This window comes from Neolamprologus brichardi, chromosome 12 (genome assembly GCF_056152115.1).
Source record: "Neolamprologus brichardi isolate AB-2024 chromosome 12, ASM5615211v1, whole genome shotgun sequence".
NCBI classification, from domain to species: Eukaryota; Metazoa; Chordata; class Actinopteri; order Cichliformes; family Cichlidae; genus Neolamprologus; species Neolamprologus brichardi.
Genome location: NC_142115.1, coordinates 30,304,120 through 30,323,614, shown reverse-complemented (window position 1 = coordinate 30,323,614; position 19,495 = coordinate 30,304,120). Strand labels below are relative to the sequence as shown.

The 19,495-nt window shown below is 38.9% G+C and overlaps 1 protein-coding gene across 2 annotated transcripts; it reads left to right on the top strand.

The window, feature by feature from the left end:
- Positions 1–6,041: 6,041 nt before the first annotated feature.
- LOC102782773 (uncharacterized) lies at positions 6,042–18,368 on the top strand. 2 transcript variants are annotated; one of them, XM_087848763.1, is made up of 19 exons: positions 6,042–6,186; positions 7,001–7,152; positions 7,869–8,022; positions 8,223–8,415; positions 8,822–8,916; positions 9,074–9,260; positions 9,514–9,611; positions 9,725–9,878; positions 9,962–10,080; positions 11,044–11,211; positions 11,615–11,728; positions 12,168–12,214; positions 12,469–12,583; positions 13,447–14,491; positions 14,601–14,755; positions 15,299–15,352; positions 15,491–15,560; positions 15,650–15,851; positions 17,166–18,368. In XM_087848763.1, exons 1-19 carry the CDS (start codon positions 6,042–6,044, stop codon positions 17,655–17,657), a joined length of 3,759 nt encoding a protein of 1,252 aa, XP_087704889.1. In that variant the 3' UTR covers positions 17,658–18,368. The 2 variants fall into 2 exon arrangements, with proteins under 2 accessions (XP_087704889.1, XP_035769307.2); XM_035913414.2 differs by lacking the exon at positions 15,299–15,352.
- Positions 18,369–19,495: the final 1,127 nt, after the last annotated feature.

Below are 19,495 nucleotides of genomic sequence, written 5' to 3'. Positions count from 1 at the left end.
GCTATTGTGCCCTTTTGTGTTTTGCAAAACAGTAACTTATGCACTGAAACAATATGGTTTATTATGCAGGTAATATGTGTTGTGAAATGCAATGTGATGTTCTATAGTTGTACTAAATGTAAAAAATATATTAAAAAAATATTAGAATTAATATGTATACAATACAAATTCTATATCTCGTTTGTGCAGACATGCAGTTTGGAAAGAAGAAATCCATCATCCTTCAGTCCTAAGGAAATACAATATCTACAATACTTAAGTCAATAGCTCATGTATCAATATGTCATCACTTCAACTGTTATCAACATTTTTGCTCAGTGTTGAGCAAAGTCAGAGTGTCTTACATCAAACGCAGTTCTACCACAGTGGGAAAACTGGGACTATGAGAGTCTTTGGTGGATTTATGTGTTTGATGTTGTCCTGAATCCAACAGTGTTACATTTCACCCGCTACGTCTGCTTTGTCTGCTTAATTAAAATGACCCCTCCTGCATAGATTATAAATCGGTGCATTTGTACTTTCATTTCCATTTGATTATGCTGAATGGATTGCCAATTTACATTTGCAAGGACTTCATCTGGACCCAGTATTTGGCTGTAGACATGTCCTTGTGAATAAATGAGACAGAAGCCACCATATGGACAGTTTCTGTGTTGTTCTTTCCTTTTTTAATAAAAAATATTGGTCGCTTTGTGGATTAGGCAACATTAATAGTCTAAAGCTATGTTAGCAACTCTTAAGACATAAGTATCCTTTAAGTCTACTTATTCTTTTAAGTTTGAGATTTAGCTGTTTACCACCCTAGTTTGGCCTGTTAGCATGCTAATTAGCAACAAATTTAAAGCTAAAGGGGGTTAAAAAATGCATTTCCTGACATATACCACTAAAAACATCAGGCAAACTCAAGGGATTACACACATAGTTAGGACTCAATTCCTTCCAGCTCCAAAATTTGTCTTTAAATCTTGCATCCATCAAACAATCTGAGCATGTCTCACCAAATGACAGAACTAATCATTTTAAAGCCATTTTTTGCATATAATATATGGTTGACTAAAATCAAAGAGAATTCTTTCCTAAGTACTCAGACCCTCTACATAGGTTGATTGTATTCTGTTGCAACAGTCATTATCATTCCCATTAACCTACATTTAAGAGGGAGCAGTTCAAGCACCTCTTGCATGTTAAACAAGCTAAATTGTGCTCTTTATTAAGTGTTGCTGTGACGTCAGCTTAGACAACATTGTGCCAGCAATGCTCAAAACTCAGACAGCAGCAAACTGATTTCAGCAGGTATCTGAGAAGTACCACATAAAAGTGATTTACACATTTACAAAACAAGTGAAAGGCCCCTAGTTAATCTAAGAAGGAGATTAGCTACTGCGGAGTCCCACTGAAGTAGCTTTAGTGAATCATTGACCTCTTTCTGCATCCCTCCTGGTATTTGGTGTGGATGGTAGCCACATGTGAAGCAAGGTGTTCATTCATTAGAATCAGTTGCTGTATTATACAGACACTGCTATAAGAAGTCAAACCTTTATAGGTGCAACTGATGTTTTATCACTTCAATTCTCTTTGAAGTGTTTTGAAGACAAAGTTGGAGAAGTGAGGTTGAAATAGTTTAGAGGAGGAATAGTAGATATATTGGACAAATGATGTTGAATTATGGAGCTACTGGGCAGGAAGAAAATTTAATGGATGGAGAGAAGGAGAACATGCAGAGGGTTGGTGTGAGCAAAGACGATGCAAGTGACAGGGTGAGATGGAGGCAGATAATCCAATGTAGTGACTCTTAAAGAGAGCAGCTGAAAGAAGAAATGGAAGAACAGAGATATAGAGTATTTAAGCTTATTTGGGAATCGACAGGATATTATAGTGGAACAACTTTTATTTGTGCTCTACTCATACAAAGTCTTTAAATCTATCCATCTGCTCCTATTTTTTATAATGTGTGGATATTTTTGCTTGACATTGTTCCTTGCACTAGTGTCCTTTTATGATCATTTACCTACTAATAATTTAAATAACTGGGGTTTTTGTCTCATTATAGCTGATGGCTTTGAATTAGAACAGAGTATGTGTGTGTGTGTGCCAGATTGTGTGTGTTAAGTGGGTGTGGAGGGTGTCCAGAATATGTGAGCTGTTGCTTGCTGTTCACTCCCAGCTTGAAGCTCAGCAAATGCATCAGGAGAGAAAGGAGCAGAGGCACACAGAAACTGACTGAGAGCAAATTAATGGGCACCAGCGCAGAGAAAATTGTTCAGTAAGTATCAGTTCTCTATATGAGCTTTCATTAACCCTGTGGTGGATACATTTTAATAGAAATCTTGTGAAAACAGCATGTGTGGGTATCCGAGGTTTATTTTTTACAACATGTACCTTTAAACTATCAAACTAGCTTTTAATATCAAAGCACGTTAAAAGCTGCAATTTTGTAGTTTCTGAAAGTGCTTGTGCTGCACAACAGGTCCTGAATTTGTATGTCTATTGTATATCTACTGAAGGCATGGTCTTAAGTGTCAATAAGGAAAGAAAAAGATGAGATGTAGGCAGCAGGTAATAAAATAAATTGAATCATAACAATGAAAAAAGTAGGAATAGTGAATTGACTCATGGTATCATATTAAATCTGCTGTATTTATTACATGTAATATGTAATTGTTGCTTTTCATAAACAATGCAAAGCTGTTTGTGCATTGCTTGTATGTCTCAAAAAATGTGAATTAATGTTAAAAGATGAGCAAAAATGATCATCTTGGAAGCTGATCATGTGATTTAACTTATGTCCATTTAAAAACATACTACAGTCACAGCTCCTCATACAAACCTGAGCTATAACATCTTATTTTACCAACTGTGAACTTAGCATTTTTCGACTGCTACATCATCACCTGGATCATTAATGTTTCTATGTAGTGCCACACAGTGCGGGGCCAAAAATCTCACTCTGGTGTCACTCAGTGGTGGTGACAGAAATTCAGTGTTTGTGCCAAATGTTGTCTGTAGAAAGGAAGCTTACAAGTGAGTGTGTGGGCTAGAAACATCTTAATGACATGCTAAACAGTGTAAATGATCTATTGTGAGCCTTGTGAGTCAAACAAATACACACCCCCGGGCTCTTAGCATTATGTGAGTATAAGCAGCCCGTAGCCCTGCTGAACTCACCAGCAGTGATGGCTAATGTGTGTCTGTTTTGTCATTGCTTTAAGCACATATTCACTCATCACTGGTGATTACTTTTGTTCTTTAGAAGCAATTGAGGTGATAATTATAAAACTAAATTTACTGATAGTTTTTTTTAATTTTTTTTGGCACGTAGTTCTGTTTGTCCATTCACACCGCTTTTGGTTTAAATTGTCGAGTATGGAGATATCAACTGTAGAGTGTAATGGAACCAGAAAGCACTCGCCTGGTTACTTACTGGTGAGCAGTTTCACTTAGTTTTCTTTCTAAGAAACGGGGAAGTAAGTCTGTGGCACAAAGCTGAGCTGCAATTGCTAGTTTCCCATTTTTTTTCTCTTTTTTTGCGGTTGGTGGATCAGTTCGTAAAAATAAGCTCACTGACCACTTTATTAGGTACATTTTGCTTATACGGGGTCACATCCCTTTTGGCTTTAGAGCAGCCTTAACTCTTTGTTGCACAGATTCAATGAGGGGTTTAGAAACATTCCTTAAACATGCTGATGTAGATTGATTCATTCATAGATTCACCCTTGATTCATTCCAAGGGTGCTCTGTATGGTTCCAGATACAATTACTTCTTGAATCTTGAATCTTGAATCTACTGTGCAGGCCATTTGAGTACAGTGAGTCAATGTCATGTTCAAAGCAGTGTGACATGGTGTGTTATCCTACTGAAAGCAGCCATCAAAACATGGCTGCTTTCAGACATGGTCAGTAACAATTCTCAGACAGGCTGTGGTGTTTGAACGATGCTCAGTTTGTGCACCAGGAAATCTCCCCCGCGCCATTACACCACCAGCCTGAACTGTTGATACAAGGCTTTCATATTTCTTATCCCAAATTCTGTCCCTACCATCCAAATGTCACAGAAGAAAATGAGATTCATCAGGTCAGGATAATCTTCTATTGTCCAAATTTGGATAGCTCGAATAAATTGTACCGTCATTTTCCTGTTGTGCGTTTTCCTGTGTTGTGCGTTCAGAGATGCTCTTCTGCATCCTGTCATTTTACAGTAAGTGGTTATTTGAGTCACTATTGTCTTACTATCAGCGTCAAGCAGTCTGGCCATTCTGCTCTGACTTCTGGCATCAAAAAGGCATTTTCACCCAAGCAACTGCTGCTCATTGGATATTTTCTCTTTTTTCTCTGCAAACCCTAGAGATGGTTGTGTGGGAGTTCAACAGTTTCTGAAATAAGTAGACCAATCCATCTGCTTAGAACTATTTTTTTGTGCAGCTAGATCAGTGGTGGAAAGAAACATTGTGGCTGAGTCTTCTTTTGTGGTGATTCTAGGAAAAATCCTAGAATACGATTTTCTGTGAACTCTCTCCAATGTCTCATCTGCTACTTTTTCATTGCATTGTGTTCTTGACAAATTCGCAAAATCGGGCACTGTCAATATTAACATAGAACTGTTTTGATTTTTATTTCACTTTTTAAAATATCAAAGTTAGTTGCTTCCTGATGCTTGTTCGCCGTTTGGTTTTCTTATGGCTCACTCTTCTGCAATAATTTAATGGCAGTAGACCAGACATCAAGCTCCGCTTAATCATTTGTATTTTTTTAAATGTATTTTCTGATCTTTTTTAATATATTCATGAGCAGTCTGCTTTTTATATACAGAGGTTGTCTTAAAAAATCATCCCAAAAATACTAATAAATGTATCCATTATTAGCTTTTTGACTTTGTCACTGTCTGGCTTTAACTATATACCATAATTGTTCACTCGTGGAACTTCATCTTCACATTCAAATAATAAAGGGTGAGCCCTTACATGGCCATACTGAGGATCATGAAAGCCTATACGATCAGACGGGTAGCTGTCCTCGCAGGGACCAATAACTGATCTTTACAGTACAAAGCTCCGCAGCCTCTTTTCATGTCACTTTCATTGAGTGGAGGGCCACGGTGCGAGCTCTATAAAGTGGCTGGGCCCATTCAAGGGACTAAAGAGGACAAAGCTGAGCTCACTGCGGCACCACAGACTCACAACCAAAATAGGAATGAAGCAGAGGGGGAAAGGGAGGGGAGGCTGTTAACAGAAAGAGAGGGAGAGAGGGAGGGATTTTAAATTAATCTGCTGAATATATTTACTGGAAACGGTTCTCTGCAACACCAGGTTCACTCTTTGTGGTGTGTAGTGTATGAAAATAAAAGTCATATCACTGTGGAGAATCTCTGGAACACTATCATATATTTTTACATCAGATTGAACACTTAAAATCTGAGAATTACAGCCTTAAAATATGAATAAATATCCTGGTTATTTAAAAGTTGGAAGTATATGATGCTATGTACTACTGCCTGTTAATGGTAAGTGATGTCTTGGGTATGAGCTAACCCACTGTGTCTAACAATGGGTCATTATTTTAATACTAAATCAAAAGGACAACATTAATATAAAAGTTACACCATGTTAATATAACTGAGTAGGTTTACTCAGTTTTGTGTCAGTATATTTATCCAAACTGAACCTCATCCCTCATCCCCCCAAATTGTTTACTGGTTGATAACTTTGAGTTATAAAAACCTATTTGATTGCTTTCTTATGTGTCTGCATGTGGCTTAACAACAGCACTACAGAGCTGATAAAAACCCCTTCAGAACAACATAACCGTTTATAGTCACGTTTTGCTTCTGTCTCCTCCTTAAACTTAACCCTTTGCAGTTCGCGATACACAGCATGCATCGCCTCTGCTGCAGAGATGCTTTGAAGATCCTTTTTAGCGTGTCCGTTGCCAAACGAAGATCACACACCTCAGTGCTGCCAGTAAATGTGCAGTCTCCATCAGTGATAGTAAGTAAAGAGAAATAAGAGCTCCTTTATGTGTGCACACTCTTCCAGCTGATACCATGGATGAAGCTGCAGGCTGGTCTCCGAGTGGCTCCCATGGAGCTCGGCAGTAGGATGCAAGTGTGTGTCTCCATCTGTTTGCTCCCACAGATGACTTCCCATCTTTGCTTACTCATCCTGTCTGGCTTGGCAGTCTCATCCAAATTTGGTGAGTCCATCTACTCTTTTGTTTTTATTGAGTTCGGCCACGAGATAAGTCAAAAGAAGCGTTGTTGGTCAATAAAAATGCCACTAAATTTAAAAAATGACCATTTTTTTATTAAAATGTTGAAATGTGGTAGCACTGTGCTTAAGTAAAGCTTAGATGTACTTGTGCTGTAGCCTGTTATGGCACTTTACACTTATGCTTCTTCCAGAGGATTATTTGTATGTTTTATTACACTACATTTATAATGGCTTTTAAACTTTTAAACAAAAAAAGGAAACAATCATACAACTGACATATTCTCTCATGAGAATATACTCTTAAATGTATATACTAATAATAAAACTACTACTACTAATAATAATAATTATAGTTCTGGTTTCTTAAAGAAGATGCCTTTACCATCCTGTTCAAATATTGAAATTGCTAATAAACTAAAGCTTTAACTTCTGGTTCAGCAACAGTGATACTATCAGCTGTGGGTAAAATTGATAAGTTGCTCACATATTATCATCTGTATTTGCTGATTGAAGAAATATATCAGCAAATTATCAATTTATTACTATTCAAGTAAGAAAATAACCATTAGTTGGTGTCTCCTGCAAAACAACATGAACACATCATTTATATCAAACTGATGATACAGGCTTAACAGTTTTAGTTTAAGTTAAGTTTTAGTTTTAACATTCACCTGACCATATCTGTAATATCAATACTTTTACTTAAGTAAATATTTTGAATACTTCCACTAGTGCTGGATAAAATATTGAATAACATATTCAAAGCACACTGAATGGATACACTGTGTGTGTTCCAGGTTTGGAGGATGTTTTCTTCAGTCCGCAGGACCAGACAGTCAGAGAAGGAGAGGGAGTTTTCCTCCGGTGTGTATCAGGGGAGAGTTCCCCTCCTGCAAGCATCACATGGCTCAAAGATGGAAAGGTGGTCACAAGAGGTAGACAGATTCAGGTAAAAAAAACAACTTCAGATTTTAGAAGGGCATCAAAGACTACTTTCTTGCAGAGTAGGACAAAAAGCAGTAAATATATCTGGTAGATATTAATGTAGTAACAGTCTCCATTAGACTCCAAGACAATAATCAGGCATAGCATGGAGAACAGTTTTTACACTTTGCATTTCTTCTGCAGTTTAGAGAAATCCAAGCTAAAGAAAGGCCAATTTCATTCTCAAATTCATGTTTTTAACAGTTTCCAGTCATTGTTTGAGCCTCAACTTGATGGTTGGAAATAAATTTCATGTGTAAGGCATCCACCTGCACTGCTGGAAACTACTATAATCAGATCAGGCTGTAGTTTCTCTCTTGGGTGTCTTCATTATATAAAAAACCCCAATTGATTAGGAGTTTGATTACCCTGATTTTTCTTTTTCTTTTTTTTAAAACAGCATTTATTGAAACTGCTATAGCAACTTTTTTGTAGAGGCAAAATTTTCTGTCTGGAGAGCTTGTACACAGAACACAGTGCTGACTTAAATGCTGGGCAACCTTACAAATAGAAATTGATTTGAAGAACTCACAAACCTCAAGGAGACTCTGAAAGCCTCATGAGAAAAAAAAACCACTTTTTATTTCACTCAGGGCAAAAATAAAACAGAAAAATACACGTTGTTTCTTTTAACTTTGATATTGGACATATTTTCCATACTATATGTGTCATCCTGCTCAGGGTGAATATGGAGGTGGCCACCAGAAGAAAACGTCAGGCACTCTTCATCTTTTCAACGTAACATTAGAAGACGAAGGGGTTTACGTTTGTGTCACACACAATCCTTCACTGAACATCAGCAAGAAGAGCAGACAAGCCAGACTTACTGTGCAGGGTGAGGCTTTTTCTTTAATTCACATTGACAAATTTTCAAATTGCAGCTGATCCAAGAGAGTTTATTAAATATAAATCCTGAGCTCTCTGGTTTTAACAAAAATACTGCTTTAATTAAAAAAAAACAAAACTAAACTAATTTATCATACTTGTGTGTGTTTGCAGAGGGTTAGTATCTTACTGTGACTGTCCGCCTTGCAGGGGTCCCTCGGAGGCTGCAGTTCATCCAGGGCCCTGACAACATCACTGTTGCTATAGGAACTGAAGTCTCCATGCACTGCAGTGTTCTCGGCTTCCCTGTTCCCATGGTGCACTGGTTCAAAGACGGGTGCCTCCTGATAAACTGCTCCGGCTCGTTCAGCCTCCAAAACAATGGACAGCTGCTCACATTCAGGTCCAACACTGCATGGCAGAACAGGAATATTAATTCTTTATTGTTCAACTCCAACTGTGGTTGACAGTTGATAATACAGTCAAAGATTTTGTCTTTTTTCTTCTGGTACAAATATAATAGTTTCTGGTTCTTACTGGTGCATAAAAGAAGGAAGGATAAAGATTGGGTGTTTTAGAGAAAGAAGACATTTCTATAAATATTCTGTATTCCCTGTTGTGTTTGAATCTGCCACTGGGGGGTTCCCTCCAGGAACTCTGGCTTCCTCCCACAGTTCAAATATTAATTAGTGTTTCTAAACTGGCTGCACATGAGTCTAAGAAGAAGAAAAAAAACCCAAACAAAATCAAAAAGAATCCATAAATGTTAAAATTACATTTAAAATATTTTTTGTGTTTGTCTTCTCCAGAAATGTGAGCAAGGAGCATGAGGGCTCGTATCACTGTGAAGCATCAAACCAGAAAGAGACAATCAGGTCGCAGCCAGCCTTCCTACTTCCAGCTGGTATTGTAAACTCTGAACTGTTTAACTCAACCAAGTGAATTGCTTTGTTAAAACCGTTTAGGTTTTTGCTTCAGCAGATTCCATGCTGTAAAAATCAGCAAAATCCAATAAGAGCAGGTGTCCAAAATTATTAGTGATTTACATTTTGTGTTTACAGAAATGGACTGGAGTTTCGTGCAGCAGCCCACAAATCTAACGGTGAAGAGCGGCAAAAATGTTACGGTAACCTGTAGGCCTCCGTACAGCAGACCAGCAGCGCAGGTGTCCTGGTTTAAAAACAACCGGCTTCTCACTCCCACTGAAAATGTAACAATGCTGCCCAGTGGAGACCTCTTCATCCACAGGTCTTTATTGTTCATGCCTCATTACTATATGACTAGATAAATTAAATATAACACAAGAATTGTGTATAAATTAAAACTAGTTGGGCCAAAACTTGTAAAATGGTTTACTTTAGTTCATTTGCATTGTTTACGGTATGTTTAGCGCTTAACATGAAGTCATAGAGTTATAAAATTGTGCCTGTAAATACAGCTCCAGGCAGCTGATTTTTGTTTTTAAAAGCTCTGCTGACCCTTTTCATAATTTTCTCTGTAGTGTGCAGGAGCACGATAGTGGCAGCTACTTCTGCAGGGCCTCAAACACCCATCTTCAAAGATCTCTTACCTCGAGACGAGCAACACTCACTGTTTTGGGTATGACATCTGGCAGCCCTCCTTACTATCGCACTGGAAATGTATATATACATGTATATATATATGTATAGGTGCATAATAATATTCCAGACAGTGCTTTCCCTTCCTGGCAGCCCCTCCATCCGTCAAGCTATGGCCCCAGGTGTTGACGGTGCCTTTGGGTGCTCAGGTGGTGCTGGAATGTCAGGTGTCTGGCCACCCTTTACCGTCCATCAGCTGGATGAAAAGAGGCCACACCAAGCAGACAGGAGGCAAAATTGCACTGGGGTAAGTTACAGTGTTCTGACTTTTTTAAAATTTCATACACAAGCAGTTCATAATATATGGCAGCTTTCATGTTTCCTATTCAGACAGAGAAATGCCACTCTCTACATCCAGTCAGCCCGGAGCTACGATGAGGGGGTGTATGTGTGCGAGGCGTCCAACACACTGGGACAAAGCCATGGCACAGCACTCCTGAGAGTTGCTGGTAAATTTTAAACCTTGCTCCTTTTGCAATGTATTTACTCCTCAGATCAATAGACGTGTCAAAGTCAAGTCAGGAGGATTTATACACTTTAGATGTTGGTTCAATACTAGGTATGACGACAGGTATGTTCTTGCTAATGCAAACCTTTTAGATCATAATGAAGGTGAGGATTTAGATATGAGTTTGGTCTGACCCACTGATAAGTGTACTAAAAAAAGCAAACTCTAGCCAGGAAGGCAAAGGGATTGTTGTCCCTCTGCTTTTTGCCCCTATTTAACATTGCTTTTAAGTTGCAGTGAATTTGTAATTCCCTATAAGGTATCTTCATATAGTGTACATAATATTATCAAAGCATGGGTGTGGTCCTCATTGGCAGATCAACAAGTGTGTGTGATCATTCATTTTAACATGTCAGCTGTATTGTGTTGTTTTGAGAGTGCAGGAAAACTAGGCTGCAAAAATGAAAAATCATGAATACTTATCTAATAGGTATTAAGCTGAAATGCATTAAAGAAAAGAAAAGAAAAAACCTGTTGCTATTATAGAAAAGTACATGCACGCACCCAAGCCTTTGATCCAGGGTCCTTCTAAAAGAACTGAATTATACACAGGAAAGAAAATGAGAAATTCTTCTTGTGTAGTACAAACGTCTTACAAATTTGAAATTAAAGGACATGGAGATCACCTTGAAATCCAGTCTTGCAAACGTAATCAAAGTAACAGACCATTTGAATGAAATTGTCATTTTATTTGCCATCTGCACACATTGCTAGTTTCATAAAATCATTCTAAAGAGTCATAGTCCCGGTAGCAGAACATACTGTGTCCTCAAAATTTTACATAGTTACTAAAATCTTTATAGGGGAACAGTTCTTGTATGTGTTATTTCTTTAAGGCACTTCTATGAGCTTTATGTGACTTTTTTGATATTGTCTTTTCAATTTTCCCCTCTGCTTGGGCCAGTGAGCCCTTTAATAGTGGTCTTTAAAGATCAGGTGACCTACACAATTGGGACTTTAGTGGTCCTGCCCTGCAGAGCAATGGGGATTCTCCCTATCACATACACCTGGACGAGGGGCAGAACAGAGCCACAGTCCCCTATCAGTACCACCGAAGGCAGACACATAGATGGTGAGTCTAGTTTGTCTGGAGTCATTCTGCATTACTTTTCATCATGAAAACAGAGTAATCGTTTCAGGCACAACGTCCCCTACTTCATAGGTATGTAGAAGAGAATAAAATCTGAATAAGTTAATGTAACACATAGAACAACTTTATTGCTTGATGACCCTGATTAAGGCCACAGATCCAGTCAAGCAGTAGAGTTGTTCTATATACCACAAGTGTTGCTGCAGCTTGAACTTCCTCAGCATTTATTTTAATCACCAGGTCCATCATTGTTGTTTTCAGCATTTAAAATAAGTAGCATTCTTGGCAGAGATGGAAGTATACAGAATTTTTTTTTCTAATTTCTAAACGGTATGTGAGATCTCAGCTCTTTGTGTTTTATAATGTTTGGTCTTCTGGCCTGCAGAAGATGGGTCCCTGTATATTTCCAGTGTGCAGTACTCTGATGCAGGAGAGTATTACTGCACTGCTGAGAACCGAGCAGGACGACATCAGAAACGGATGATCCTCATCATCACAGGTGTGTTGATTTACCACCTCATGTTATTTCTTCTCAGTGGCAATATTACTAAAATCATACCTGCATTTGGTATACAATGGTAAAGCTCTATGAACAAAAATGAGGATGTAAAATGTATGAACAATTTGGCAATTTAATTGAAGTGACAGACTCCAATGTGTTGAGATCAAGGCTTTGTGAGGGGTCAGACTAGTTTTTTCAGGACATTGAGATGTTTTTCATGACTATCAGTGTATTTTTGGATCAGTATAATAAATGTGGGTCACTCAGATACTTCTCTCAGGGGAATTCGCAACTGTCTTCTGGTCATTTAGAGTGGGTGAAGTTCTGCAATCACACAGTGCATACTTAAACAACAAAATACTTCTTTGACCCCATATACCCAAGTGTCATTTGCTTGTTGATTCTCTTTCATGTCATCCTTTGTCTTATGCTGAAGATCGACCTTCTGATATAGGGAGACGGACAAGACTGGTTTTGTCTGCTGTGAGTATTGAGGATGTGGAAGTCTTTGCTTGTGTATTTTGTTCTCAAATCATTTTGCTAGACCTTGGTTTTATTTTCATTAGCAGTTCCAGTGTAGAAGCTGCAAATTCTCTAAGTGCATTTTTTTCGCACAGATCATGTGATGGTCATGCATTGTTTACCCCTGTTTATTATTTGGTCTATGGACTTATTCATTTTTGACTGTGTCAAATGTGTCTCCTCTGAAAATAATCAGTGTTTTGAATATTTTTTAGAGCACCAGTGATAATGAACAACGTCCAGCTTCCAAGTGGAGCGACTCAGTAGCCGAGCAGCGCTTTAAAACAACACGTTATCCACATGTACAGGAAAAGCATAATGAGACATCATGTATGTATTAAAAAAAACAACTTAGCTCCAGTCATGTGTTGTGTAGGTCATTTAACATAACAAATATAGAGTTACAAGTTAACAAGCTAAAACACGGTGCTATAAGGTTATAAGGTAAAATGAATATGGCTGAAAGCAGTGGTAAGGTCTCAGTCATACAGGCCTAGAGACAAGTCAGTGACTACCCCTGGCAACCACAGGTCACTAAGGAAAAATGTGTATTCTCAGATCAGCTGGTGAGTGGTTTTTGGAAGTTTTTAGTGGTTGCTGGCAGTTGCTAGGTAAAATTGGTCACAAAGAGGGATTCAGATCCTCAATGAAAACCTTGTTGCAATTACTTTGGTTGCCAGCAGATTGCTGTGGTCAGCTGGAGTTTGCATGGGAGACACCAACTTTTTCACCATCACTCACCAAGCAGTACTGAAACAGTGTGACACAAATGGAGGTTACTTCCTGTTATAAGGGAGTTTTTCCTTCCCACTGTCTCCAAAGTGCTTGCTCATAGGGGTTCATAAGATTGTTAGATTTTTCTCTGTATATATTATTGTAGGGTCTACCTTACAACATAGAGTGCCTTGAGGCGACTGTAGTTGTGATTTGGTGCTATGCAAATAAAATTGAATTGAATTGAATTGAATTGAAAATAAAAGTATTGTCTTTTGAAACGTGCTGGTTGGAGCTGTAAGGCACAGCTTTGACCCCAAAGCTTTTCAAAAAACTATGGGTGAAAGCAGCAATCTACTAGCGACCAAAGTGATCACAAGGAGGTTTTTTGGCACAACCACTTACCAACTGGTCAAGAATATTGAATTTTATATTGAATATTGAAAATAAAGCATAAATTCTTTTTTTAATATTTACAGGTACCAACCCGGACAGTGCAACTACACTTCCAACATTTTTAAGAAAAGCCGGGGCTGAGCTAAATATGCCATTGAGGACGGTTGCCCATGTTTTACATCACCATTTGAAACAGCCAACAACCAATTCCACCCAGTCGTTACTCAGTCAGATCAAGCCTCCTCTTCATCTGAACCTCCAATCAGAACCTCTACACACCCAAGTACCAATGACCATTAAACCACATTTTATTTCACACAGTGAACCAGCTGCAACACAGAGCCTGGCACCTGAAGTAACCAGTGGAGTGTTGGTCGAAACCCAGCATCCATTCAGTGAAAGTCAATCCCATTTGAGACAAATGCCATCAAAATTTCAGCATTCAGCCAGTAACAAGTTGTTTATAGTGCCCAGTTCTCAGGACCATTCTGTGCCTCAAGTTAATCAAATTGCAGAGACATCAGTAACTCAGCAACCATCTCAGCTACGTGCTACTGGACCTTTTGGCTTTCTAAAATCGGACCCCTTCATGACAACTCCGACACCAAATCCTGTTACCCACGCTAAGATGAGACACTCCGATTCAGTCACCCTGACAGTTGCCTACAAAACATCATCATTTCAGCCTTTGCAACCTTCACCAACCCTCTCACAAACAACTCAAACTGATCCTCAATACTCCTCTACCTTAAGTTTTTTACCAAAGTTTCATCTTGAGCTTTCTACAATTCAGTATAATCTGCCTTCAACAGAACTTCCATCTTCTTTAATCCCCAAGCCTCCAATATCCGAAATTCATCTTTCAACAACAACACCTTCAGCCAGTTCCAAACTTTCTCAAACCCAACCTGAATCATCTCCAACACAAAATTCACAGCTTCCATTCTCCACCATCAACCCTTCCGATCAGGCACTCCATCCTTCATTGTTAGACCCTGAGGTAGTCCAACAGGTCAACGGGTCACATTGGCTGAATACTACTCATGAAAGTCATCCAGTTCAGCCAGAGCTCACAGACTGGTTGAAAAGGAACACTTCCCAGTCACCCATGACTAGCAATGATCCCAGGTAGGCAAAATAAAAAGATGATAGATTGATAAATATTTCACCCGAGTTTATTACATTTAGGGAATAAAAGTAATAAAACATCAATAAGTCACTATCTTCTCCATTTCAGAGTGAAGCAGCAATCACCATCATGGCTGCCTGTGCTGGAAAAACATGACATCCCCATTGTGGTGGGAGTGGGTGTATCTTTGGCTTTCATCTTTATCACTGTTACCTTCTATTCTGTGGTACAAAAGAATGAACCCGCACCAACAAGCCGAGCAGGTCAGCAATCCGCCCTGCATGAAATGCTAGTGTTTTGGTTTTCCTAAAATCATGACCATATTTTGGCAAAATCTAAATGATTGGGGTGGTGAGGCTGCAACAGTCTGGTGATCTGTCCAGGCAGTACCCCACCTCTCACCCTATGGTAGCTGGGATAGACTCCAGCCCACACTCGACCCTGAATTGGATAAGTGAAAGAGGATGGATCTTGATGGAATTGATAGAAAGTTATTAACCAACACTGCACTGGCTAGCAAGTGAGGTGCTAGTGTAACAAGTTGTAATTAACTGTGTATTAGAGTGCTAGGTTTGGCTAGTAAAATTAAACTATAATTAAACTATAGAGAGTAAAACCAGGAAGTGAACATTTGTATTTTGACTTTCAATACATTGGGCATTTTAACATTGACTTGTTTATGAATTAACTCGCTTAAAGAGCAATCCTCAAGTGGCCATTTAAAGAACTGCAGGTTTTCCATATATACTTGGCTCAAACAAAAATGATATAACATAATAATAACTGAGCTCTACATGTGCTTTCAGATGAATTTTTAACACTGAACACAGTCTGGTTACCTCTTATATCTTTTTGCCAAGGTAAGCTAAATTAGCTTTATTTTAAACAGGTAATTGATCCACTTGTGTCACTCTACCAGAAAGCACATATGTAGAGCATTTTAACCCAAATGTTACTTTTTATTATTACGTCAAAACCACATTACATGTCTTTGACAGCTCAGAGGAATTTAGGTGTTCCCATACGACAAGCTGAACGTCGAGCTGCAGGACGTACGTATGAAAACAGGTACTCGACTTCTCAGAATAGAAAAATAAATTAGCCTTCACAACCCATCTTTCTACATTCTAATACCAAGTGTTGTATGTCTTATGCAGAGCGTTTGAAGATGATGACTGTGTTGGAGTGATTGAACAGAGCCCCAACACATCAGAAACCAGAGCCAGACCCCCAGGGCCCAGCCTGGTTACGGTGCAGATGGAGCGCACGTTTGATGAACTACAAGAGGATACCCAGCGCTCTCTGGACAACCACTCAGTCACTGTAGAGACGTACCCTGAGCCTATTCTTGACACCAAGGTCTGGTAACACAGAAACACTTTACCATAAAAAAATGTATCCAGAGATTTTTATCCGTGTTTAAGGGGAAGTTAAGAAAGTTACAAATTTATTGAGGCAACACAATAGTATGGTCGTCAGCACCATTGTCCCAGCAAGAAGGTCCTGGGATTGAATCCACCGAGCCACATCAACAGCCTTTCTGTGTGGATCTTGGAGTGTGCATGTTCTCCGGCTTCCTTCCACAGTTCACAGACATGCGTGATAGCCTTCTGATGGACTGGTGACCTTCTGATAGACTGGTGACCTATCCAAGGTGTGCCCCACCTCTCACCCTGTGACAGCTGGGATAGGGTCCAGAACAACCACTGATGAGTCTTCTTCTTCTTTGGACTTCTTAGGCGGTCAACACAGCAGATCATCTGCCTCTATCTCAGCCCATCCCTTACATCCTCCAACCCTCTTTATGTTCTCTTTCTCTACCTCCATGAATTTTCTCTAGGGTCTTCCCCTTTTCTTCCTGCCTGGCAGCTCCATATTAACATAAAAGACTAACATATTTGCTTACTATATTGACTATCCTTCCTCTGCACATATCCAAACTATCTCACCCTACCCTCTCTAACTTTGTCTCCAAACTGGTCAACCTGAGCTGTCCCTCCAATATACTCATTTCTAATTTTGTCCTGGTCACTCTCAGTCAAAATTTGAGCATCTTCACGTCTACCACCTCTTGCTCTGCCTCTTGTCTTTTTGTCAGTGCTTTCCCTCTTGGCAATGATAATTTTCATTTAAATAGCACATGTGCTTTACATAGAAGATAAAAAACCTGATTGCTGCCCCTTGCTGCGATCCTTCTGTCACAAATCACCCCTGAAACTCATCTCCACCCACTCCCTCCAGCCTGGATAACTGGAAGAGGATGGTTGGATGGGTCACATTGTTAATGATAAATATTAGAAATTATTATATTTAGTTATGAAAACAGCATATCCAGCTTTGTTTATTTAACTAACAACTGTGGCATAGTATATAACCTATAGGGGGAGCTAAAACCCTATATAAGTGTACAAACGGTCACAGTTTGCACAGTTTAATAAAAAGAACAAACCATTAAGATAATAAAAATAAAGTACTGCACTGAAAACAGTGCTGATGTCTCCATTTAATTTAAACGGCCACATGCAAGGACTAAACCAACAGCCTTATAGTAATAAAATGCTCAATCATCAGAGTTGTCTTTAAAGATAACAATGTAGCAACAGTGTAATGATTTCAATGCATTTTAAACATTTTTCTCTTATGTTATTAATAACAAATCCTCTCTACTTTCAGATTGATCCTTCTCTGGAGGAGGAGAAAGGGTGCAGTTTGTCCCAGCCCAGCATTCAGGTGCACTGTACAGAGGATTGGACCAGTAACAGAGGAGACAACCAAAGCCCATGCCAGGACACATTGCCTCCTCCCTCACCCTTAATCTCCCGTTCTCCTTCCCCATCACCACCATCCAGGCGGGAGGAAAGCGTGCACTCTTCTTTAACACTGCAGAGTGCTGAGCCATGCGTTGCACCTATCCACCACAGTCTCAGCATCTCACATGGCAACCCTCCACTGTTGCTGTCTCACAACGTCTCTATGGGCCTCACCACAGTAGCTGTTGATGTCCATTTTCACCCTGCAGCTACTGCTCCAATGGCAGTAGGGACTAGTACTCACATTAATTCAGTTTCAAACTCCTCAGCAGTGACTGCACCTCTTTTTAGCCCCACGTTAGCTAATAGCCAGGAGAATGATCAGTCAGCTTCCAGGCTGCATCAGTGTAAATAGCTACATTATAGGACAAATCATCTTCAGTGCTGGCACACATTAAGTGAAATGGGAACAAAGTTTTGCCTAGCTTGATGGTGTGGAGTTAGGAATGCATAGATGCTAGCTGATCCAAATCACATTTAAGAGTGTTTTACAAGCAGAATATTATATTTCTCTTGGAGTTCATTTAGAGGTTTTTTCTGTGTGAAAAAAAAAACAAATGTGAAAAAAAGTGATGCAGACCAGAGTCAAACACCTATAGGTGTGAAAATGCCGCAAGTGACAAAGTGAGCAAAGTTGCAGCAAAAGACAAAGTAACATGACACCCGAGTAATTTGCAAAAGAACACATTATAATAACTCAGTTCTCTTTGCCATTAAGTATGAAACTAGAAGCAGCAGAAAGGCCAGCTAAACTTGCTATAGATAATGATGCGCCATCATCAGTAGTTGCTGATGAAACCACAGTTTATCAGTTCAACTTACACATCTGTGCAGTGTCACAGGCGCTATTCATAGCAATTGTGCAAAACAGTTTTTTATGTTTGTGCAAAGATTTAACACACCTAGATTAAATCTATTAAATATTGACGAGTAGAGGTAAGTGTTAGCAGATTTCCCAGTTTCTAGTTGTCATAATCAAACTGCTAACGTTTTCTTGGCTTTAGCTGCATACTTGATGCATGAGTGAAATCCTCATGCACACTTTTTGCCAAGGAATACAAATACATTTCCCAAAATGAATGTAAGACAGCTGACTAAGGAAGCAAATATTCAGTATTAGCATTCACATTGTTTTTCTTATTATTTGTATAATTTGTATAATTAGCTTTAGGGCACAATTTATGTGCTATTCTTTATTGGCTACGTTTACTGTCAGGTTGTTTTGTTTTTGTTTTGTTCTTTAACCATGAAAGAGAAAATGTTTATGTAGTATGAATTTATCTGTTTTACAGGCCTAAATGGATGTAGGGTAGCTTGAGTAAAAATACTGTAATTTGTGTCTTTTTCTGTTAAACAGCCAAGGATACATGCTTTGCAATTTTTTTGTGATCCAGTCCTACAAACCTGTTTTGGTTCATGACTCATCATTATGTTGAGGTTGACTGTTACACCCTTTTTGAAACCAAAGGATGGTAGCTGGTATGTCAGTGAACATGTAGGCAGTACACCAAAAAGAGTTACACTGGAGGAACACCTTCATGCTGTTAAAATATTAGTTGCATTACTTTATTAAAAAGCTGTAACTGTCACCATGTGCTTCATGAGTCCATGTCCTGTATCCACTGTGTGTTCACTCTGACAAGATGCTAAGATGCTAGCAAGAAGCTTTCTGCACACCATGATATTGTTTTCATATCTTTCGGCAAGGAGACAGTAGTCATTCAAACTTTATCTGGAACTGTTTAGGTCAAAAATTATGCTTAAAGGGCAACAGAAAAAGAAAAACATGCAAATACATTGTTTAAAAAAAATGAAAAGACACATTATAAAGAGCATGAGGGAGAAGACAAAAAATTATTTAAAAAAAAGGAAAAGGGAAGACAAGTGGATCTCAAATGGGTGAGAACTCAACTAGGAATTACTGACATAATGACTGTGGAGTAAACTAATCTAGGCACAAGATACAGAAAAGAACAGTCAACACAATAAAATGGGAAGAGAGCCACAACTGAATAGGGAGACAAGATTAACTTGACTAGGCCCTTGCTGTGTCCATGTGTTGATTTCTTTGAGTAGTCTGATATCTATAACACATGTTAGATCTAACTGTGGGGCAGCCACTCATATGAACTATTCATAACTAAAATTCAGCTTTGTTGTTGGTTTGTATTGCAGTGTCCTTCTGAAGTGGAG